The 23,242-nt window shown below is 49.5% G+C and overlaps 2 protein-coding genes across 2 annotated transcripts; both read right to left on the bottom strand.

The window, feature by feature from the left end:
- Positions 1-687: 687 nt before the first annotated feature.
- Positions 688-5,218, bottom strand: LOC144284143 (uncharacterized). Its single transcript, XM_077848488.1, has 5 exons — positions 5,140-5,218; positions 3,415-3,601; positions 2,780-2,839; positions 1,687-1,880; positions 688-1,449 (listed from the first exon to the last, which is right to left on the bottom strand). Exons 1-5 carry the CDS (start codon positions 5,216-5,218, stop codon positions 941-943), a joined length of 1,029 nt encoding a protein of 342 aa, XP_077704614.1. The 3' UTR covers positions 688-940.
- An 8,579-nt stretch (positions 5,219-13,797) lies between these two features.
- LOC144284142 (uncharacterized) lies at positions 13,798-18,353 on the bottom strand. The gene is made up of 5 exons (XM_077848487.1): positions 18,275-18,353; positions 16,550-16,736; positions 15,911-15,970; positions 14,819-15,012; positions 13,798-14,580 (listed from the first exon to the last, which is right to left on the bottom strand). The coding sequence occupies exons 1-5, from the start codon at positions 18,351-18,353 to the stop codon at positions 14,072-14,074; spliced, it is 1,029 nt and encodes a 342-aa protein (XP_077704613.1). The 3' UTR covers positions 13,798-14,071.
- Between the last annotated feature and the right edge of the window lie 4,889 nt (positions 18,354-23,242).

The raw sequence follows: 23,242 nt of genomic DNA, 5'->3' as shown, positions 1-23,242 counted from the left end.
TTGCTCAGTGCAGAGTGGCCAACAACATGTTGTACTGGAAAAAGGAGAAAAGGGGGAAAAAAAAGAAGAAATAAAAAAGAATAAAAAAGGGGGTGGGAAACAACAGAAACAAACAGAAAAGAAAAAACAAGGGGAGTATCCTCTGATTCCATATACTGTAAATCCCTTGACTTCCCCTGGAACTTTCCAGGCTGCTTGGTCAATAACTTGCTTTTCCTCTGACCTTCGAGCTGGTCTTCTGGGGGAGGAGCCTGCTGTGCTGATTCTCAGGTGTGTGCACCTGGGGGAGCTGCCCAGCCCTCTACCAGGTCTACAATTCAGTGGGATTCTTTATCCTGTGAGGCCCCTGCTCAGGCCCAGGTACAGGGTGACACCAGGAGGGACAACCACAGTAGCGGCGGCCAGCTGTCCAGCTCTGGAGTCAGCTCCCACAGTAACTACTGCAGCTCCCAATGTGCAGGGGTCTGGGTGCTCTGGGGTAGGGGCACGATCTGCACAGCTCGGGGCCACCCGGCGGCAGGAGAGACCTGGCTGTCCTTTGTCCTCCCGGCCTCTGCCTGTGCTGGGGGAGCCCCAGATCCTCGGCTGTGTCTCCCAGTGCCCTGGGCTCTGGGGCCTCTGACACTGTGAATGGACCTAAAGTACCACGATGTGTAATTTAAAAGCATCAGAGTCAATTTTGTGTGAAGTTAACTTATCCTTTATTGCAACAAAACTCTATAAGCTATTATACAGGTTAAAGAAAAACTCAAAATATAGAAAGAGTGAAATAACAGGGGAGGGCAAGCCCCTGTTGGGCTGCAGCCATCACGAGCCCCGCGGTGGGAGCTGGGGCGGGCTCCCGAGGTGGTCAGGGGGCTGCTAACGGGTTGAAGCAGGTTGTTCCGGAGGCAGGTTGCAGGTCTGGCCCTCTGGGGACCCCGATTGCAGGCACCAGGGCCTACTCCTCCGGGGTGGCCATGGGAGCAGGTGGCTCCTCCTCATCGTGGCAAGGAACCATAGGTTCGACCAACACGTGCACCACCTTCACCTCAGGAACCAGCATCTCTGCCTTGACCAGGTCCTCATCTCCAGCAGCCACTATCCCTTCAGACCCTGAACCTTCCCCAGGCTCCACAGTGGGAGATGGGGTGGGCTCTTCGGGTGGCTCAACGGGTTGCTCCATCCCCGAGGCCAGTTGCTCCATCGAGTTAGGTGGTGGCTGGGGCACATCCACGACCTCGAGAGCAGGGGGTGGCGCCTGCTCCTCATCCAGGGCTCCCAGGGGTGCAGGGGACTCCTGCAGGGCAGCAGTGACCACTATCTGCAGGGGCTTTGCCTCCCCAGCAGGCGGCTCATCGCAGGCCAAGCCCTCAGCCCCAGCAGCCAGGCCCCACGGGGCAGCAGGCCCCACGGTCGGAGCTGGCGTGCGCTGCAGAGTGGATTCAGGGTGTTTTCCTCGGGCCAAAGCTGTAGATCCAAGAAGACAAAGTATCACCACCAGGACGGACTGTCCACGTCCCTCCCAAATCAAGGCCACTCTTTCCACCCCTCCCCGTGTGTGAGGGCAAGAGCCCTGGGAGGTGTCCCCAGGCTGCAGCCCGTGGGGTGGGGTGTGAGCCCACCCCTGCTCCTGGCCCAGCTGCACGGAGGCTGCATCTGAGGGCCCCCCCCGTCCCCAGCTCGGCCACCCCCAGTCCTCCTCACCCCCAGCCTCTCGCTCCGCTGCATGGAGGCGTCTGAATTGCCTCAGGTGACGCAGGGCCCGGAGATGCGCATCTGTGCCTGGCATGTGCTGTCTTAGTATTTGGAGGAGTTTTATAAGGGAGGGAAATTCTGGGAACTGATGAAAGTCGTCCCCATAATAATTCAACCATATTTGCATCATGAAGGAGATGGCCCTGGGGAGGGACAGGCGGGCACAGGCGTCAGAAGACAGGGCTCTGTCACATGCAGGTGTCCCGGGGAAGCCCTGCAGGACCCGGGGCCCGGCTTCCCGTGCGGGGTGTCGGAGGCCAGTCCTGCTCCTCGTCCCCCTGCCACCTGGCGGTCCTGCCTGCCACAGGCCTGCTCCCCGAGGAGGGGCTGGGATGCAACCTCTGTGTGGGGAGCACAGGCCCAGCGGGGTGACCATCAGCGTCTCTCCTGGAGAAGCGGGGCTCCCTCCTCAGCCTGGTCCCTGCCCACCTGCCCCTTGAGTCCACCGGCAGGCATCGGGGGACGGGGGGCGTCTGGCCTGTCATTGCCCTCACTGCACACACTGTCGCTCTGGGAAGCTCCAAGGCAGGAGGGCTCGGGCTCTGTGTCCTGCCAGGCCTTGCCAGGAGCCGCCCAGGACCGCCACCTTCCTTCCTGTGGCTCTGGGCTGCCTCCCTCCCGAGGGGCCCCCGGGGGTGTCCTTCCACTGACTCTAATCTCCCATCTCCCACGGGGCGGGGGCCGCCTGGTCCGGGAGCCCTCACCGGCCCTCCTGAGCACCTGCTGTACCCCCGGGGCAGCTGTACCAGATTGGAGAGTGCGATGCTCCCCACCCCCTCTGCTCTGGGTCCCAGGTGTGGGGCAGAGAGAGGGTTGGGGGGGATGGAGAAGGTCTCCCTGAGGGGTCCCAGTGCCTCCCACCAAACCCGCACCCCATCCACCGCTCTCCTTCGCTCTTTTCCAGAAGGGGCCTTAGACCTTTTCCCTGTCACAGGAATTGCAGATGTGTGGGGTGAGGGTGCAGCCCCATCCCCAGCCCCACAGCCCCCTCGCTGCCCTCCTGGAGAAGGAAGGCCCTCCTGCAGGAGCCGGAGTCACTCACAGTTTCCAGCACTGCAGGACCACATCGTTGTTACCCCAGGCATCTGCGATGTACCCATACCTAGAGGAGGGCGGGGGCATCCCATGAATCGTGCTGGGGACGTGACATCTCATCATGGGGGCTGTCACCCTCTGACCCTGACTAGGCCAGAGCCCCGGGGGCCGTCAGCTCTGTGCGTGGGGCCACGGGCAGATCCCGGAGAAGCGCCCGCACCTGCTGGGGCCTCCTGAAGGCTTGAGCATGAAAGGGTCCGGCCAGGCCCATGGCCCATATCCTAGTGGGCTTGGGGGGTCCCGGGGTCCCCCAGTCTGGCTGCCCCAGGACACAGACCCCCGATAGACTCTCAAACCTCCCTTTCAATGGGGAAACAGGCCACTCAGGACTCTGGTGATGGGGGGGCGGGGAGGAGGCACAGGCCTGGTCACGGGGAGGAGGACGGCTGCTGAGCACAGGCACAGCCCCTCTGGCCGACCCGCCACAGGCCAGGCCCCGGGGCTGCCCTCCAGGACCCCGCTAGGCCCTGGGGGACCCTGCTCCAGGCGGGGGAGCAGCCCGAGGCCGGGAAGCTCACACCATCCCCAGCCTCCCCAGCAGCAGGTGGCCCAGCCCTGGGCTGCGGAGGGGCAGGTGCTCACTCGGTGAACAGCAGGTCCAGCACCTCGTCCGTGGTGGCGAATTGATGGTAATCTTCCAGGAAGCTGTGGACATAGATGACGTCCCTGCGCTGCAAGGCGAGCAGCAGTTGTCGGACTTTGTGCTCCAGCAGCTCCGTCCGGGTGAGCTTGGTCAGGACGATCCGATGCCCCTGCCCGGCCGCGGCCCCTGCACCCTGAGGTGGGACAGAGGGGACGTGCAGCCTGCAGGGAGCCGCCGGGAGGCCTGGGATCCCGCCCCGGCAGGCCCTGCGCTGGGGCCCCGTGGGCTTGAGGAGCTGGGGCTCCCTCTCCCGCTCAAGCTCCCTGCCTGTCTCTTACACAAACAGGACCAACTATGCAATAGAGAAACAATCTCAGAGGATAAATGTTCAAAATATTTGGATCAGTACGAGGACCTCCAGAGACACAGAGAGAGAGACCGAGAGAGGCAGCCACACAGACGGAGGGAGAAGCAGCCCGTGCAGGGAGCCCAGGCGGGGCTCGATCCCGGGCCTCGGAGATCAGGCCTGGGGGAAGGCAGGCGCTAACCGCCGGGCGACCAGGCCTCCCCTGAGGGCTCTATTCTGATGTTCCCACACATCTGTGCGCAGGGACTCTGCATCTGGCCCAGGCAGGGGCAGGGCCAGGGGGGCAGGTGTGGGGAGGGGGGATCCAGACTCATGTGGGAGCAGGAGTGTCGGGGGGCCCAGGGGGTAGCAGGCTGGCTTCTGGGACCCGGGGTCCTTCCTGCCGCATCGGGGCCCGGGTGTCGGGGGGCCCAGCCCCTGCACTCACCCTGAGCCCGCGCTGGCCTCTGGTAGCTGCACAGGGCACCTCCCTGCTCCTGGAGGCGGTGGGGCAGACGACCCCTTCGTCCCGCTCGCACCCCACGACCCGGGTGGAGCTCTGTGGAGACAGTGCCCGGCAGCCAGGCAGGAGGCCTCAGCGCCCGGTCTGGCCCCCTCGGCTGGGCCGCACCCCCAGCTGCCTCCACCCAGACACCCCACAGTGCAGGCCGCACCCACCGCCCCCGGGGACAGCAAAGGGATGCGGCTGCAGGGCTTCGGGGTGACTCCGGGGCGGGTAGAGGACCTCAGGAACCCTGTTTCCCCCCTGCCCACCTCGACATCAGGGTGACCCTGAAGGGATCCCCGGGGAACCTGCCGCCCTGCAGCGTCCCCCAGCCTGGATGGGACCTGCCCACACATCCCTGGTTCCCTGAACCTGAGGAGGAGGGGATGGGGCTCCCAGGATGGTGGCACCGGGGGCCTGGCCTGGCCTGCGTGGGTTACCTGACGGCGCCTCCTGATCACCGCCCTGACACCTTGGTACCTATGCTGGAGCCACTGCCTACAGCATAGGAACAAGCCGCACCCCTGGGGTTCCTGGGAGCCAGAGCCCCCAGACGTGGGCCGGCAGCAAGAGAACATCCTCCAGTAGCAGATGTCTCCAGCCAAGTGAGCCTGAGCTGGGGCTGCACTGGATGCGGGTGCCTGGTTACCGGGGTTCCAAGTTCTGTTGGGCTCTGTGACACGGCAGTGACCTCACTTCCTGGGACCCCCTCCCTGACCCACTCCTGGAGGAAGCTGCAGGGGCAGCGCTCGTGCTGCCAACGCCCCCCTCCCTGTAGGCAATGGCCTGTGCACACAGGGACACAACCACACCCCTGTCCACAGGCCCCGGGGAAGGACTGTGTGCACCCAGGGCCCCAGCTTGGACACACACCTGGGTTCAGACACGACTGTCCAGTCTTCCCCGGTTTGACCCCGGAGAAGCTGTTGTGCCCGTCGGGGATCGTCTGCATCTTGCCTGTGGGATAGGGAGTGTCCTAGCGGGTGCTTCCCCCAGATGTCCCCAGGCCACTGTGGCCTCATATCTATGTCCTTGGAGGCGGGTGTCACCTGCAGGACATACCTCCACCCACACGTTCTTCCTTGGTGTGTACATGCGTCCAGGCCCACGAGGTCCTGTGTGCACAGGACTAACACACTAATGTTACCTATATGGCAGGGCTGTTTAGCTGTAAAATACTGCAAAAAACTACCTATTACAATGTCTGCTATTTATTGGTGTCACCAGTGATGTTGATGATAAGAGTCTTTTAAAAAGATACTTTTATTTTAAGGTTATACTTTATTATACAGCTCTAAAGCCACACATGTTTTAACATCCTAAATCCACATTGGGCCAGAACAGCTGGCTGATAAATAGATTACATTCCAAATATGTGTCAGTAGACACCATTAGCCAAATTAAAAAAAAAGAATAATAGAAAAAGAGAGGCACTTTCTAGGGACAGTGTCCTTTACATCTCAAGACTATGTCTTGTTTTTTACATGTGGTATCTTATAGTAGTTGGAATTTTTGGTATTTTAAATAAAGGGATTATTTTCCTAACACACACACACACACACACACACACACACACACACACACACGGGCACCGGTACCCTCATTCTGGAGGCCCAGAAGATGACAGTCCCCCCGGGGCAGGGATGGGCAATAGCTCCCCACGATCCTAGGCTCCTGAATCCAAGGCAAACCCTACAGAAGGTGTCGGGGTCTTGGCCTAGAAGGGGTGAGGCCGTCCTCATCCTGAACCCCTGCCTGTCGTGCGTTCCGGGCCCTTCCCTCGTTTCCCCTGGGTGAGCTGTGGACGGCGGTGCCCCCAGTGGGTCGCCCTGACCTGGGCCCTAGGAAACCTGCCGTCAGTCGCAGAACTGAACGTAGACAGGAGGCCCTGACTCTCCAGCCTGACCCCGACTGAACTGAAATCATGTGGTGTGTTCATGCACACTGACCAAGAAACAGAGACACGGACACACACGCAGACACATGTGCAGAACCAGGAAGTTGGCAGAGGAGAAGCAACATCATTGAAGATCATTAAATAAAAAAAGAAAGAAAGCTGATTCTCGAATGGAGAAAATGGAGCAATTAAAGTAGAATCATGAAAAAATAATTCATCAAACCAAAAAACAGAAAGAGGGATAAAGAGGCAGGAGCACATCGGTGACACAAAGCGGCAAGCCTCGAATGTCAGGATGATCGTGCCTCACGGACTCCACGGAACACAAGTCAAGCAACAAGCAGCACCTTCCAGCAAAGGCCTAAGTGGATTATTTTGTGTTGTTTTGATTTAAAGATTTTTATTTCTTTATTCATGAGAGTGACAGAGAGTGAGAGAGGCAGAGACATAGGCCGAGGGAGAAGCAGGCTCCATGCAGGGAGGCCGACGTGGGACTCGATCCCAGGGCCCCAGGATCAGGCCCTGGGCCGGAGGTGGATACTCAACCCCTGAGTCACTTGGGGGGTCTAGACTAAGCTAATTAAAATTTACAAGTGATTGTGAATACTCTGTTTGTAATGTGGTGAAATTTCTGTTTACTAAGAAAGAGAGGGCACCCTGGGTGGCTCAGCGGTTTAGTGCATCTTCACCTTACACCAAATACAAAAACTAACTCAAAATGGATTAAATCTAAATGCAGGAAATAAACTAAAACCTCTTAGAAGAAAACATGCAGATAATCTTTTGACCTTGATTTTCGCATAGAATACTTCAATATGGCACAAAAAGTACTGGACTTCAGTGTTAAATGCTCTTGTTCTTCAAAGAACATAATAATGAAAATAAAAAAGCAATCCATATAATGGGATAAAATGTTTGTAAATCATATACCTAATGAGAAACTTATTTCCAGAATATATGAAAAGCACTGATAAGTCAATAATAAGTACAAAAAGCTCAATTTAAAAAAAATGGGCAAAGGATATATAAATAGACATTTATCCAAGGAAGATCAGAAATTGCTGATAATTACTTGACAAGATACCCGACACATTTTCAATTTTCATTGTATCCATTCCCAAAGCATCTAACCATACCGTGAAATAGACTCCTATATGTACCACACCGTACAGAACAGTGCCGCTTCCTAGATACTCAATGCAGTTGTTCCTCAGGACAATCCTATAAAATAGGTATCATGGTCCCCATTTTATAGATGAGGAAATTGAGGAAAAGGTATCTCATCAGAGTTTTACAAAGAGCAGGACGTAGAACTAGGATTTCATCTCAAACTTTTATTAAGTCCACAAGTCCAAAGATGACTTTTAGAGCTGTAAACTAAGTATTATATTAATGTTTTTGTCTATTCAGAGTTTTTCAACTACAAGGAATCTGAATTTATAAATTGTAATTTTTCTAGAAATATTTGCTTTTTCTAAATGATCAGAATAATTAGCAAAGTTCTATTCTTATATTTTCATAATCTCCTACATATGTAGGTTTATAGATCTTCATCCTTTCTCATTATAATAAGGCTTCATTCAAATTTCTGTCCTCCTTCCTTTTTGGTGGATTAAGATTGATGAGATTTGGTGGATTAAGATTTCATTTAGAAATTAATAATTTTATTTTATTAATATTTTATATTTAGAAACATTTTAAATAAATATACTTAACAATGGATTTACTCTACTTTTTATTTTTATCCATTATTTTATTTCAGTTATTATTATAAGATGTTTTAAATAATTATTTCTTCTGAAATTCTGGGAAAAGTTTACATTATTTTTATTATTTCTATTCTATTCTATTTTATTTATTTATTTTTAGAGAGAGAGGGAGGGAGAGAGAGAGAGAGAGAGAAACCACAGGAGTTGAGAGGGAGAGGCAGAGGGAGAGAGAGAGAGAGAATTATAAGCAGGATCCACACCCAGTGTGATGTGGGACTCCATCTCATGACCCTGAGACATGATCTGAGCCAAAATCAAGAGTAGAACGCTTAACCAACTGAGCCATCCAGGTGCCCCTACTATCTCTATTTTAAAAAGCTTTAGCAAAATTTTTCTAAGTGAATGAATGTTACTATTCTCTTTTTTGCCATTATTTTTCATTTATAGGGCAAGGTCAGTTCCCATCTGATGGATGTCAATAACCATAGCTGATGATGATACTTGGTAATACGCTTTGTTTGACTGCACAGTAGTAGAATCCTCTTTGCAGACCTGCGGCTGGCAAGACAATTGTTTCAACCTCCAGTTACCATTAGGCTCATATCAATCATATTTCTTCTACAGGAAGGGTGGCATCTTTCACTTCATATTCTAGATTCTATATTGTCTCTGTGCAGGGGATGCAACATTATCCCTCTTTGGATGGAATACTAGTCGAAATCACCAGTCTCCTTTCATAAAGGATTGCACTGCACTGTACTGCATATCCCACACTATTCAATCAATTCATTATTAGTTCTATTTTCTAACTATTTTTTTCAGAAACTTAAAGATATTTAAATTGGCATATAAATCCAAAAAAGAACTCCACAGAATATTTTGTGAAAAAGACACCTGGATACAGTGCTAGAGATGGTGTTGTCACAGTGCTTCTTCAGAGATACTTGGCACAGTGCAGCAAGAGTTAAATGAAAAATGAGAAACCATTTGAACGGTGACTACATTTAGAAATCTATCCTAAAGAAACCATTAAAGATATTCAGAATGTATATTTAGTATTATTTAGATCAGTAAGATAACAGCTGGAATTACATATTTAAAACAAAGGCACTTAAAAATAATTATGTGTTATATGTGCGATAAAGCATTAAATTCTACCCTTGAAAACAACATTACACTATGCCTTAACTAACAAGAATTAAAATAAAAACTTAAATGAACAAAAATAAAAATACAGGATAAAATAACACTGTTAGAGATTATAAGGAGTTCCCGAAAATCTTTTATTAGTGAAATTCATTAACATGAAAATACTCCAAAGTTAATGTTAAATGAAATAAGGGGTTAAAAACTGAAACAGAATACGTATATTGCAGAGAGATGAAAGATAGCATTTTGAGGTGACTGTTATTATTCTCTTTTTTTTCAAGATTTTCCAGGTTTTTTATGATATGTATAAATCACTTCTATCACCTAAAACTTATGATTAAATTATTGTAACAATAAGTTGGAATTAATTTTATTGGTTAATTTTTCTTCATTCTCTGAATTTATTCTGGATACATATTGATGAGCAATCAAAGTTCAATGTACTCTTGTACATTGTTAGCTGTAGACTTTATTTGTTCTCTCATCTTATATGGAAGGCAACAATACAAACTTACTATAACACCACTACCAGTTTCTTTGTATATTATGGTTTGTGTAAATTAAATGAAATTAATTAAATATTAATTATTAAATATTTTATGTAGTCACCAGTGGGGAATGCAATGAGCAATAGAAAGGATACATTTGCAATTATGTGTCTTTGTATATACATGATTATAAATAAATATTTCTGAGGCATTAAGATGACTCAACTTTCAGTACTTTACTATAACACTGTCCAGTCAGTATAATTATTTTTTAAAATTGGTTTTTAAAATTTTTTAATTAATTGTAATAGCTTCAAAAATGGATATATTATGGAATTGTCTCAAAAACTTAAAAACAGAATGACTATGAACTAGCAATAGCACTATTAGGTATTAAATGATACAAAAATACTAGTTCAAAAATACACATGCACCCTGATGTTTATAGCAGCATTATCTACAACAGCCAAATTATGGAAGCAGTCCAAGTGTCCATCAACTGATAATGGAAAAAGAAGATGTGGGGGATCCCTGGATGGCTCAGCGATTTAGCGCCTGCCTTCGGGCCATGGTCCTGGAGTCCTGGGATCGAGTCCCACGTCGGGTTCCCTGCATGGAGCCTGCTTCTCCCTCTGCCTGTGTCTCTGCCTCTTGCTCTCTCTGTGTCTCTCATGAATAAATAACTAAAAATCTTAAATTAAAGATATATAGATATATAGATATAGATACATAGTGTGTGTATATATATACATACACATGTGTATGTATATATATACAATCATATGGTTCTTGTTTTTCCTCTTGATGATCTGATCAATCACATTGATTGCTTTACGAGTGTTGAACCAGCCTTGCATCCCAGGGATAAATCCCACTTGGTCATGGTGAATAATCTTCTTAATGTACTGTTGGATCCTATTGGCTGGTATCTCGTTGAGAATGTTTGCATCTGTGTTCCTCAGGGATATTGGTCTCTAATTCTCCTTTTTGGTGGGGTCTTTGTCTGGTTTTGGGATTAAGGTGATGCTGGCCTCATAGAAGGAGTTTGGAAGTACTTCATCTCTTTCTATCTTTCAGAACAGCTTTAGTAGAATAGGTATGGTTTCTTCTTTAATGGTTTGATAGAATTCCCCTGGGAAGCCATCTGGCCCTGGACTTTTGTGTCTTGGGAGATTTTTGATGACTGCTTCAATTTCCTCTGGTTATCGGCCTGTTCAGGTTTTCTATTTCTTCCTGTTCCAGTTTTGGTAGTTTGTGGTTCTCCAGAAATCTGTCCATTTCTTCTAGATTGCCTAATTTATTGGCATATAGCTGCTCATACTAAGTTTTAAAAATCGTTTGCATTTCCTTGGTGTTGGTGCTGATCTCTCCTTTCTCATTCATGATTTTATTAATTTGAGTCTTCTCTCTCTTCTTTTTAATAAGGCTGGCTAATGGTTTATCTATCTTATTAATTCTTTCAAAGAACCAACTCCTGGTTTTGTGGATCTGTTCCACAGTTCTTCTGGTCTCCATTTCGTTGAGTTCTGCTCGAATCCTTATTAACTCTCTTCTTCTGCTGGGTGTAGGTTCTATTTGCTGTTTTGTTTCCAGCTCATTTAGGTGCGAGGTTAGCTTTCGTATTTGGGTTCTCTCCAGTTTTTGGATGGATGCTTGTGTTGCAATGTATTTCCTACTCAGGACTGCTTTTGCTGCATCCCAAAGATTTTGAACGGTTGCATCTTCATTCTCATTAGTTTCCATGAATCTTTTTAATTCTTCCCTGATTTTCTGGTTGACCCTTTCATCTTTTACAGGATGGTCCTTAACCCCGACGTGTTTGAAATCCTTTCAAACTTCTTGTGATATAGTTCTAGTTTCAAAGCATTATGGTCTGAAACTATGCAGGGGACGATCCCTATCTTTTAGTATCGGTTAAGACCTGATTTGTGACCCAGTATGTGGTCTATTCTGGAGAAAGCTCCATGTGCACTTGAGAAGAATGTGTATTCAGTTGTGTTTGGATGTAAAGTTCTGTAGATATCTGTGAAATCCATCTGGTCCAGTGTAGCATTTAAAGCTCTTGTTTCCTGGGAGATGTTGTGCTTAGAAGAACTGCCAATTGTAGAAAGCGCTATATTCCAGTCACCAAGTATAAGTGTTTTATTATCTATGTATGTCTTAACTTTGGTTAGTAATTGATTGATAGACTTGGCGGCTCCCGCATTCGGAGCATAAATATTCATGATTGTTAGGTCCTCTTGTTGGATAGATCCTTTAAGTATGATATAGTGTCCCTCTTCATCTCTCACTACAGTCTTTGGGACACACTTTAATTTCTCTGATATAAGGATGGCTACCCCTGCTTTCTTTTGAGGACCATTTGAAAGGTCCATGGTTCTCCAACCTTTTATTTTCAGGCTGTAGGTGTCCTTATGTCTAAAATGAGTCTCTTGGAGACAGTAAATAGATGGGTCTTGCTTTTTTATCCAGTCTGAAACCCTGCACCTTCTGATGGGGTCATTAAGCCCATTCACGTTTAGAGTAACTATTGAAAGATACAGATTTAGTGTCATCATGACACCTATTCAGTCCCTGTTTTTGTGGATTGTTCCCTTGGACCTCCTCTTTCTTTTACAGGGTCCCCCTTAATATTTCTGGCAGAGCTGGCTTGGTGGTCACATATTCTTTCAGTTTCTGCCTATCTTGGAAGCTCTTTATCTCTCTTTCTATTCTGAATGAGAGCCTTGCTGGATAAAGTATTCTTGGCTGCAGGTTCTTCTCATTTAGGACCCTGACTACAGCCTGCTGACACTTTCTCACCTGCCAGGTCTCTGTGGAGAGGTCTGCTGTTGTCCTAATGCTTCTCCCCATAAAAGTCAGGGATTTCTTGTCTCTTGCTGCTTTAAGGATCTTCTCTTTATGTTTGGAATTTGCAAGCTTCACTATTAAATGTCGAGGTGTTGACGATTTTTATGGATTTTAGGGGGAATCTCTCTATCTCCTGGATCTGAATGCCTGTTTCTCTTCCCAAGTTAGGGAAGTTCTCAGCTATGATTTGTTCAAATACACTTTCTGGTCCTCTGTCCCTTTTGGCGCCCTCGGGAACCCCAATTAAATGTGGATTTTTCCTTCTGAGGCTGTCATTTATTTCCTTTAACCTATCCTCATGGTCTTTTAATTGTCTTTCTCTTTTTTCCTCAGTTTCCATCCTTGCCATCCACTTGTCTTCTATGTCACTCACTCATTCTTCTACCTCGTTAACCCTCATCGTTAGGACCTCCAGTTTGGATTGCATCTCATTTAATTGATTTTTAATTTCGGCCTGATTAGATCTAAATCTGCAGTCATGAAGTCTCTTGAATCCTTTATGCTTTTTTCTAGAGCCACCAGTAGCTTTATAATTGTGCTTCTGAATTGGCTTTCTGACATTGAGTTGTATTCGAAATTTTGTAACTCTGTGGGAGAGAGGACTGTTTCTGATTCTTTGTTTTGAGGTGAGTTTTTCCTTCTAGTCAGTTTGCTCAGTGCAGAGTGGCCAACAACATGTTGTACTGGAAAAAGGAGGAAAACAGAAAAAACAAAGTAAAAAAGAATAAAAAAGGGGGTGGGGAAACAACAGAAACAAACAGGAAAGAAAGAACAAAGGGAGTATCCTCTGATTCTATATACTGTAAATCCCTCGACTTCCCCTGGAACTTTCCAGTGGTGCTTGGTCAATAACTTGCTTTTCCCCTGACCTTCCAACTGGCCTTCTGGGGGAGGGGCCTGCTGTGCTGATTCTCAGGTGTGTGCACCTGGGGGAGCTGCCCAGCCCTCTGCCAGGTCTACAGTTCAGTGGGATTCTTTATCCTGTGAGGCCCCTGCTCAGGCCCAGGTACAGGGTGACACCAGGAGGGACAACCACAGTGGCGGCGGCCAGCTGTCCAGCCCTGGAGTCAGCTCCCACAGTAACTACTGCAACTCCTAGAGCACACGGGACTGGGTGCTCCGGGGTAGGGGCACGATCTGCACAGCTCTGGGCCTGGCTGCAGGAGTGACCCGGCTGTCCTGTGTCCTCCCAGCCTCTGCCTGTCCTGGGGGAGCCCCGGATCCTCGGCTGTGTCCCCTGGTGCCCTGGGCTCCGGGCCTGCAACACTGTGAATGGACCTAAAGTACCATGTTGTGTAATTTAAAAGCATCAGAGTCAATTTTGTGTAAAGTTAACTTATCCTTTATTACAATAAAACTCTATAAGCCAGGGATTTGTACTATGGGACTTGGGTAAATAAACGAAGGAGATTTGGCTAAAAAAAAAAAAAAAAAAAAAAAAAAAAAAAAAAAAAAAAAAAAAAAAAAATTCTATAAGCCATTATACAGGTTAAAGGTTAAAGAAAAACTCAAAATATAGAAACAGTGAAATAACAGGGGAGGGCAAGCCCCTGTTGGGCTGCAGCCATCACGAGCCCCGCGGTGGGAGCTGGGGCGGGCCCCCGAGGTGGTCAGGGGGCTGCTAAGGGGGCTGCTAACGGGTCAAAGCAGGTTGTTCCGGAGGCAGGTTGCAGGTCTGGCCCTCTGGGGACCCCGATTGCAGGCACCAGGGCCTACTCCTCCGGGGTGGCCATGGGAGCAGGGGGCTCCTCCTCATCGTGGCAAGGAACCATAGGTTCGACCAACACGTGCACCACCTTCACCTCAGGAACCAGCATCTCTGCCTTGACCAGGTCCTCATCTCCAGCAGCCACTATCCCTTCAGACCCTGAACCTTCCCCAGGCTCCACAGTGGGAGATGGGGCGGGCTCTTCGGGTGGCTCAACGGGTTGCTCCATCCCCGAGGCCAGTTGCTCCATCGAGTTAGGTGGTGGCGGGGGCACATCCACAACCTCGAGAGCAGGGGGTGGCGCCTGCTCCTCATCCAGGGCTCCCAGGGGTGCAGGGGACTCCTGCAGGGCAGCAGTGACCACTATCTGCAGGGGCTTTGCCTCCCCAGCAGGCGGCTCATCGCAGGCCAAGCCCTCAGCCCCAGCAGCCAGGCCCCACGGGGCAGCAGGCCCCACGGTCGGAGCTGGGGTGCACTGCAGAGTGGGTTCAGGGTGTTTTCCTCGGGCCAAAGCTGTAGATCCAAGAAGACAAAGTATCACCACCAGGACGGACTGTCCACGTCCCTCCCAAATCAAGGCCACTCTTTCCACCCCTCCCCGTGTGTGAGGGCAAGAGCCCTGGGAGGTGTCCCCAGGCTGCAGCCCGTGGGGTGGGGTGTGAGCCCACCCCTGCTCCTGGCCCAGCTGCACGGAGGCTGCATCTGCGGGCCCCACCCTGTCCCCAGCTCGGCCACCCCCAGTCCTCCTCACCCCCAGCCTCTCGCTCCGCTGCATGGAGGCGTCTGAATTGCCTCAGGTGACGCAGGGCCCGGAGATGCGCATCTGTGCCTGGCATGTGCTGTCTTAGTATTTGGAGGAGTTTTATAAGGGAGGGAAATTCTGGGAACTGATGAAAGTCGTCCCCATAATAATTCAACCATATTTGCATCATGAAGGAGATGGCCCTGGGGAGGGACAGGCGGGCACAGGCGTCAGAAGACAGGGCTCTGTCACATGCAGGTGTCCCGGGGAAGCCCTGCAGGACCCGGGGCCCGGCTTCCCGTGCGGGGTGTCGGAGGCCAGTCCTGCTCCTCGTCCCCCTGCCACCTGGTGGTCCTGCCTGCCACAGGCCTGCTCCCCGAGGAGGGGCTGGGATGCAGCCTCTGTGTGGGGAGCCCAGGCCCAGCGGGGTGACCATCAGCGTCTCTCCTGGGGAAGCGGGGCTCCCTCCTCAGCCTGGTCCCTGCCCACCTGCCCCTTGAGTCCACCGGCAGGCATCGGGGGACGGGGGGCGTCTGGCCTGTCATTGCCCTCACTGCACACACTGTCGCTCTGGGAAGCTCCAAGGCAGGAGGGCTCGGGCTCTGTGTCCTGCCAGGCCTTGCCAGGAGCCGCCTAGGACTGCCACCTTCCCTCCTGTGGCTCTGGGCTGCCTCCCTCCCGAGGGGCCCCCGGGGGTGTCCTTCCACTGACTCTAATCTCCCATCTCCCACGGGGCGGGGGCCGCCTGGTCCGGGAGCCCTCACCGGCCCTCCTGAGCACCTGCTGTACCCCCGGGGCAGCTGTACCAGATTGGAGAGTGCGATGCTCCCCACCCCCTCTGCTCTGGGTCCCAGGTGTGGGGCAGAGAGAGGGTTGGGGGGGATGGAGAAGGTCTCCCTGAGGGGTCCCAGTGCCTCCCACCAAACCCGCACCCCATCCACCGCTCTCCTTCGCTCTTTTCCAGAAGGGGCCTTAGACCTTTTCCCTGTCACAGGAATTGCAGATGTGTGGGGTGAGGGTGCAGCCCCCCCCCAGCCCCACAGCCCCCTCGCTGCCCTCCTGGAGAGGGAAGGCCCTCCTGCAGGAGCCGGAGTCACTCACAGTTTCCAGCACTGCAGGACCACATCGTTGTTACCCCAGGCATCTGCGATGTACCCATACCTAGAGGAGGGTGGGGGCATCCCATGAATCGTGCTGGGGACGTGACGTCTCATCATGGGGGCTGTCACCCTCTGACCCCGACTAGGCCAGAGCCCCGGGGGCCGTCAGCTCTGTGCGTGAGGCCACGGGCAGATCCCGGAGAAGCGCCCGCACCTGCTGGGGCCTCCTGAAGGCTTGAGCATGAAAGGGTCCGGCCAGGCCCATGGCCCATATCCTAGTGGGCTTGGGGGGTCCCGGGGTCCCCCGGTCTGGCTGCCCCAGGACACAGACCCCCGATAGACTCTCAAACCTCCCTTTCAATGGGGAAACAGGCCACTCAGGACCCTGGTGACAGAGGGCTGGGGGGGGAGGAGGCACAGGCCTGGTCACGGGGAGGAGGACGGCTGCTGAGCACAGGCACAGCCCCTCTGGCCGACCCGCCACAGGCCAGGCCCCGGGGCTGCCCTCCAGGACCCCGCTAGGCCCTGGGGGACCCTGCTCCAGGCGGGGGAGCAGCCCGAGGCCGGGAAGCTCACACCATCCCCAGCCTCCCCAGCAGCAGGTGGCCCAGCCCTGGGCTGCGGAGGGGCAGGTGCTCACTCGGTGAACAGCAGGTCCAGCACCTCGTCCGTGGTGGCGAATTGATGGTAATCTTCCAGGAAGCTGTGGACATAGATGACGTCCCTGCGCTGCAAGGCGAGCAGCAGTTGTCGGACTTTGTGCTCCAGCAGCTCCGTCCGGGTGAGCTTGGTCAGGACGATCCGATGCCCCTGCCCGGCCGCGGCCCCTGCACCCTGAGGTGGGACAGAGGGGACGTGCAGCCTGCAGGGAGCCGCCGGGAGGCCTGGGATCCCGCCCCGGCAGGCCCTGCGCTGGGGCCCCGTGGGCTTGAGGAGCTGGGGCTCCCTCTCCCGCTCAAGCTCCCTGCCTGTCTCTTACACAAACAGGACCAACTATGCAATAGAGAAACAATCTCAGAGGATAAATGTTCAAAATATTTGGATCAGTACGAGGACCTCCAGAGACACAGAGAGAGAGACCGAGAGAGGCAGCCACACAGACGGAGGGAGAAGCAGCCCGTGCAGGGAGCCCAGGCGGGGCTCGATCCCGGGCCTCGGAGATCAGGCCTGGGGGAAGGCAGGCGCTAACCGCCGGGCGACCAGGCCTCCCCTGAGGGCTCTATTCTGATGTTCCCACACATCTGTGCGCAGGGACTCTGCATCTGGCCCAGGCAGGGGCAGGGCCAGGGGGGCAGGTGTGGGGAGGGGGGATCCAGACTCATGTGGGAGCAGGAGTGTCGGGGGGCCCAGGGGGTAGCAGGCTGGCTTCTGGGACCCGGGGTCCTTCCTGCCGCATCGGGGCCCGGGTGTCGGGGGGCCCAGCCCCTGCACTCACCCTGAGCCCGCGCTGGCCTCTGGTAGCTGCACAGGGCACCTCCCTGCTCCTGGAGGCGGTGGGGCAGACGACCCCTTCGTCCCGCTCGCACCCCACGACCCGGGTGGAGCTCTGTGGAGACAGTGCCCGGCAGCCAGGCAGGAGGCCTCAGCGCCCGGTCTGGCCCCCTCGGCTGGGCCGCACCCCCAGCTGCCTCCACCCAGACACCCCACAGTGCAGGCCGCACCCACCGCCCCCGGGGACAGCAAAGGGATGCGGCTGCAGGGCTTCGGGGTGACTCCGGGGCGGGTAGAGGACCTCAGGAACCCTGTTTCCCCCCTGCCCACCTCGACATCAGGGTGACCCTGAAGGGATCCCCGGGGAACCTGCCGCCCTGCAGCGTCCCCCAGCCTGGATGGGACCTGCCCACACATCCCTGGTTCCCTGAACCTGAGGAGGAGGGGATGGGGCTCCCAGGATGGTGGCACCGGGGGCCTGGCCTGGCCTGCGTGGGTTACCTGACGGCGCCTCCTGATCACCGCCCTGACACCTTGGTACCTATGCTGGAGCCACTGCCTACAGCATAGGAACAAGCCGCACCCCTGGGGTTCCTGGGAGCCAGAGCCCCCAGACGTGGGCCGGCAGCAAGAGAACATCCTCCAGTAGCAGATGTCTCCAGCCAAGTGAGCCTGAGCTGGGGCTGCACTGGATGCGGGTGCCTGGTTACCGGGGTTCCAAGTTCTGTTGGGCTCTGTGACACGGCAGTGACCTCACTTCCTGGGACCCCCTCCCTGACCCACTCCTGGAGGAAGCTGCAGGGGCAGCGCTCGTGCTGCCAACGCCCCCCTCCCTGTAGGCAATGGCCTGTGCACACAGGGACACAACCACACCCCTGTCCACAGGCCCCGGGGAAGGACTGTGTGCACCCAGGGCCCCAGCTTGGACACACACCTGGGTTCAGACACGACTGTCCAGTCTTCCCCGGTTTGACCCCGGAGAAGCTGTTGTGCCCGTCGGGGATCGTCTGCATCTTGCCTGTGGGATAGGGAGTGTCCTAGCGGGTGCTTCCCCCAGATGTCCCCAGGCCACTGTGGCCTCATATCTATGTCCTTGGAGGCGGGTGTCACCTGCAGGACATACCTCCACCCACACGTTCTTCCTTGGTGTGTACATGCGTCCAGGCCCACGAGGTCCTGTGTGCACAGGACTAACACACTAATGTTACCTATATGGCAGGGCTGTTTAGCTGTAAAATACTGCAAAAAACTACCTATTACAATGTCTGCTATTTATTGGTGTCACCAGTGATGTTGATGATAAGAGTCTTTTAAAAAGATACTTTTATTTTAAGGTTATACTTTATTATACAGCTCTAAAGCCACACATGTTTTAACATCCTAAATCCACATTGGGCCAGAACAGCTGGCTGATAAATAGATTACATTCCAAATATGTGTCAGTAGACACCATTAGCCAAATTAAAAAAAAAGAATAATAGAAAAAGAGAGGCACTTTCTAGGGACAGTGTCCTTTACATCTCAAGACTATGTCTTGTTTTTTACATGTGGTATCTTATAGTAGTTGGAATTTTTGGTATTTTAAATAAAGGGATTATTTTCCTAACACACACACACACACACACACACACACACACGGGCACCGGTACCCTCATTCTGGAGGCCCAGAAGATGACAGTCCCCCCGGGGCAGGGATGGGCAATAGCTCCCCACGATCCTAGGCTCCTGAATCCAAGGCAAACCCTACAGAAGGTGTCGGGGTCTTGGCCTAGAAGGGGTGAGGCCGTCCTCATCCTGAACCCCTGCCTGTCGTGCGTTCCGGGCCCTTCCCTCGTTTCCCCTGGGTGAGCTGTGGACGGTGGTGCCCCCAGTGGGTCGCCCTGACCTGGGCCCTAGGAAACCTGCCGTCAGTCGCAGAACTGAACGTAGACAGGAGGCCCTGACTCTCCAGCCTGACCCCGACTGAACTGAAATCATGTGGTGTGTCCACGCACACTGACCAAGAAACAGAGACACGGACACACACGCAGACACATGTGCAGAACCAGGAAGTTGGCAGAGGAGAAGCGACATCATTGAAGATCATTAAATAAAAAAAGAAAGAAAGCTGAATCTCGAATGGAGAAAATGGAGCAATTAAAATAGAATCATGAAAAAATAATTCATCAAACCAAAAAGCAGAAAGAGGGATAAAGAGGCAGGAGCACATCGGTGACACAAGGCGGCAAGCCTCGAATGTGAGGATGATCGTGCCTCACGGACTCCACGGAACACAAGTCGAGCAACAAGCAGCACCTTCCAGCAAAGGCCTAAGTGGATTATTTTGTGTTGTTTGTTTTTAGTTAAAGATTTTTATTTCTTTATCCAAGAAGGTGGATTTATTTATTTCTTTATCCATCCGAAGGTGGATGCTCAACCCCTGAGTCACTTGGGGGGTCTAGACTAAGCTACTTAAAATGTTCAAGTGATTGTGAATACTGTTTGTAATGTGGTAAAATTTCTGTTTACTAAGAAAGAGAGGGCAGCCTGGGTGGCTCAGCGGTTTAGTGCTGCTTCGGCCCAGGGCCTGATCCTGGAGTCCTGGGATCGAGTCCCACATCAGGCTCCCTGCATGGAGCCTGCTTCTCCCTCTGCCTGAGTCTCTGCCTCTCTCTCTCTGTGTCTCTCATAAATAAATAAAAATCAGTATATACCACATTTCTTTATCTATTTATCTTTGATGGACATTTGAGTTGCTCCCACCCCTAGGCTATGATAAAGAATGCTTCTATGAAGATGGAGGTCTCTCGGAGACTTTATTTCTCTTTCTTTTTTTTCCATCTTCTTACCTTAATTGAAGCGCGAACACTTCTCACTGTAGTATTCCAGCTGTTCTCTCTTTAAATCTCAGGCCAAATTCATAGGTTTTCAGGATGATTTGAAAGTTATCTAGGTAAGTGGGTGGGGACAGGTGACCTGGGGACCCTACTCTTCCGCCATCTTGCCCCGCCTCCTAAAAAATCTTAAATAACTGACTAAAAACTATTAGAAATGGTGGAAGAGTTCAGTAAGCATTGCAGATAAAAGATCAATCTCCAAAAATCAACTGTATATCTACATACTTTCAATGAACAATCCAAAAATAAAATTTGAAAAAATAAACCCATTTACAAGAGCATCAAAAATATATAAATAAAATTCTGAGGAATAAACTTTACAAAAGAAGCTTATAACCCAATTTCTGAAAACTACAAACACTATTTAAGGAAATTGAAGATCTAAATATTTGGAAAAAAATCATATATTTATGCACTGAAAAATTTAACATTGTTTCATAGCACCCCTGGTCCAAATTATCTCCAGATTCTATTACCTTCCAATAAGTAGATAAACATTCTCACACTCAGATGGAATTGCATGGGTGCCTAGTATCCTGAAAAAGAACAAAGTGGATGGAATTCTCAATTTCGAAACTTTCTGAAAAAGAATAGGAAACAAGACAGTGTGAGAACAGTGTGGTACTGGCGTAAGGATAGATATATTAATCAATGAAATAGGTTTCAGGATCCAGAAGTACACCATACATCCATGATCAGCTGAATTTAAGTATCCGTGCCATGACTATCCAATAGGGTAAAAAACAGTCATTTCAACAAATGGTCTTGGAACACTGGATGGCCACATGCAAAAGAATGAAGTTGCATCTTCACCTTACACCAAATACAAAAACTAACTCAAAATGGATTAAATCTAAATACAGGACATAAACTAAAACTTCTTAGAAGAAAACATGCAGATAATCTTTTGACCTTGAGTTTAGCATAGAATACTTCAATATGGCACAAAAAGCACTGGACTTCAGTGTTAAATGCTCTTGTTCTTCAAAGGACATAATAATGAAAATAAAAAAGCAATCCATATAATGAGATAAAATGTTTGTAAATCATATACCTAATGAGAAACTTATTTCCAGAATATATGAAAAGCACTGATAAGTCAATAATATAAGAAAAAAAAGCTCAATTTAAAAAAAAAATGGGCAAAGGTTATAAATAGACATTTCTCCAAGGAAGATCAGAAATTGCTGATAATTACTTGACAAGATACCCGACACATTTTCAATTTTCATTGTATTCATTACCAAAGCATCTAACCATACCGTGAAATAGACTCCTATATGTACCACACCGTACAGAACAGTGCCGCTTCCTAGATACTCAATGCAGTTGTTCCTCAGGACAATCCTATAAAATAGGTATCATGGTGCCCATTTTATAGATGAGGAAATTGAGGAAAAGGTACCTCATCAGAGTTTTACAAAGAGCAGGACGTAGAACTAGGATTTCATCTCAAACTTTTAGTAAGTCCACAAGTCCAAAGATGACTTTTAGAGCTGTAAACTAAGTATTATATTAATGTTTTGGTCTATTCAGAGTTTTTCAACTAGAAGGAATCTGAATTTATAAATTGTAATTTTTCTAGAAATATTTGCTTTTTCTAAATGATCAGAATAATTAACAAAGTTCTATTCTTATATTTTCATAATCTCCTACATATGTAGGTTTATAGATCTACATCCTTTCTCATTATAATAAGTCTTCATTCAAATTTCTGTCTTCCTTCCTTTTTGGTGGATTAAGATTGATGAGATTTGGTGGATTAAGATTTCATTTAGAAATTAATAATTTTATTTTATTAATATTTTATATTTAGAAACATTTTAAATAAATATACTTAACAATGGATTTACTCTACTTTTTAATTTTATCCATTATTTTATTTCAGTTATTATTATTATAAGATGTTTTAAATAATTATTTTTTCTGAATTTCTGGGAAAAGTTTACATTATTTTTATTATTTCTATTCTATTTATTTAGTTTTAGAGAGAGAGAGAAAGAGCAACCACAGGAGTTGAGAGGGAGAGGCAGAGACAGAGAGAGAGAGAGAATTGTAAGCAGGATCCACACCCAGTGTGATGTGGGACTCCATCTCATGACCCTGAGATCATGACTTGAGCCAAATCAAGAGTAGAACGCTTAACTAACTGAGCCATCCAGGTGCCCCTACTATCTCTATTTTAAAAAGCTTTAGCAAAATTTTTCTAAGTGAATGAATGTGTACTATTCTCTTTTTTGCCATTATTTTTCATTTTTAGGGCAAGGTCAGTTCCCATCTGATGGATGTCAATAACCATAGCTGATGATGATACTTGGTAATACGCTTTGTTTGACTTCACAGTAGTAGAATCCTCTTTGCAGACCTGCGGCTGGCAAGACAATTGTTTCAACTTCCAGTTACCATTAGGCTCGTATCAATCATATTTCTTCTACAGGAAGGGTGGCATCTTTCACTTCATATTCTAGATTCTATATTGTCTCTGTGCAGGGGATGCAACACTATCCCTCTTTGGATGGAATACTAGTAGAAATCACCAGTCTCCTTTCATAAAGGATTGCACTGCACTGTACTGCATATCCCACACTATTCAATCAATTCATTTATTAGTTCTACTTTCTCACTATTTTTTTAAGAAACTTAAAGATATTTAAATTGGCATATAAATCCAAAAAAGAACTCCACAGAATATTTTGTGAAAAAGACACCTGGATACAGTGCTAGAGATGGTGTCGTCACAGTGCTTCTTCAGAGATACTTGGCACAGTGCAGCAAGAGTTAAATGAAAAATGAGAAACCATTTGAACGGTGACTACATTTAGAAATCTATCTTAAAGAAACCATTAAAGATATTCAGAATGTATATTTAGTATTATTTAGATCAGTAATATAACAGCTGGAATTACATATTTAAAACAAAGGCATTTAAAAATAATTATGTGTTATATGTGTGATAAAGCATTAAATTCTACCCTTGAAAACAACATTACACTATGCCTTAACTAACAAGAATTAAAATAAAAACT

The sequence above is a fragment of the Canis aureus genome, chromosome 15 (genome assembly GCF_053574225.1).
Source record: "Canis aureus isolate CA01 chromosome 15, VMU_Caureus_v.1.0, whole genome shotgun sequence".
NCBI lineage: Eukaryota > Metazoa > Chordata > Mammalia > Carnivora > Canidae > Canis > Canis aureus.
The sequence above is the reverse complement of the archived record's forward strand: the minus strand, read 5'-3'. Positions and strand labels throughout refer to the sequence as shown.

Coding starts and splice junctions, on each gene's coding strand:
- LOC144284143 (XM_077848488.1), bottom strand. CDS start 5,218: ATGCAGACGATCCCCGACGGGCACAACAGCTTCTCCGGGGTCAAACCG. Junction 3,602..5,139: donor ACAGTCGTGTCTGAACCCAG/GTGTGTGTCCAA, acceptor CTCAGGGTGCAG/GGGCCGCGGCCGGGCAGGGG. Junction 1,450..1,686: donor AGCGGAGCGAGAGGCTGGGG/GTGAGGAGGACT, acceptor TTGGATCTACAG/CTTTGGCCCGAGGAAAACAC.
- LOC144284142 (XM_077848487.1), bottom strand. CDS start 18,353: ATGCAGACGATCCCCGACGGGCACAACAGCTTCTCCGGGGTCAAACCG. Junction 16,737..18,274: donor ACAGTCGTGTCTGAACCCAG/GTGTGTGTCCAA, acceptor CTCAGGGTGCAG/GGGCCGCGGCCGGGCAGGGG. Junction 15,013..15,910: donor GTCCTGCAGTGCTGGAAACT/GTGAGTGACTCC, acceptor GTCCCTCCCCAG/GGCCATCTCCTTCATGATGC.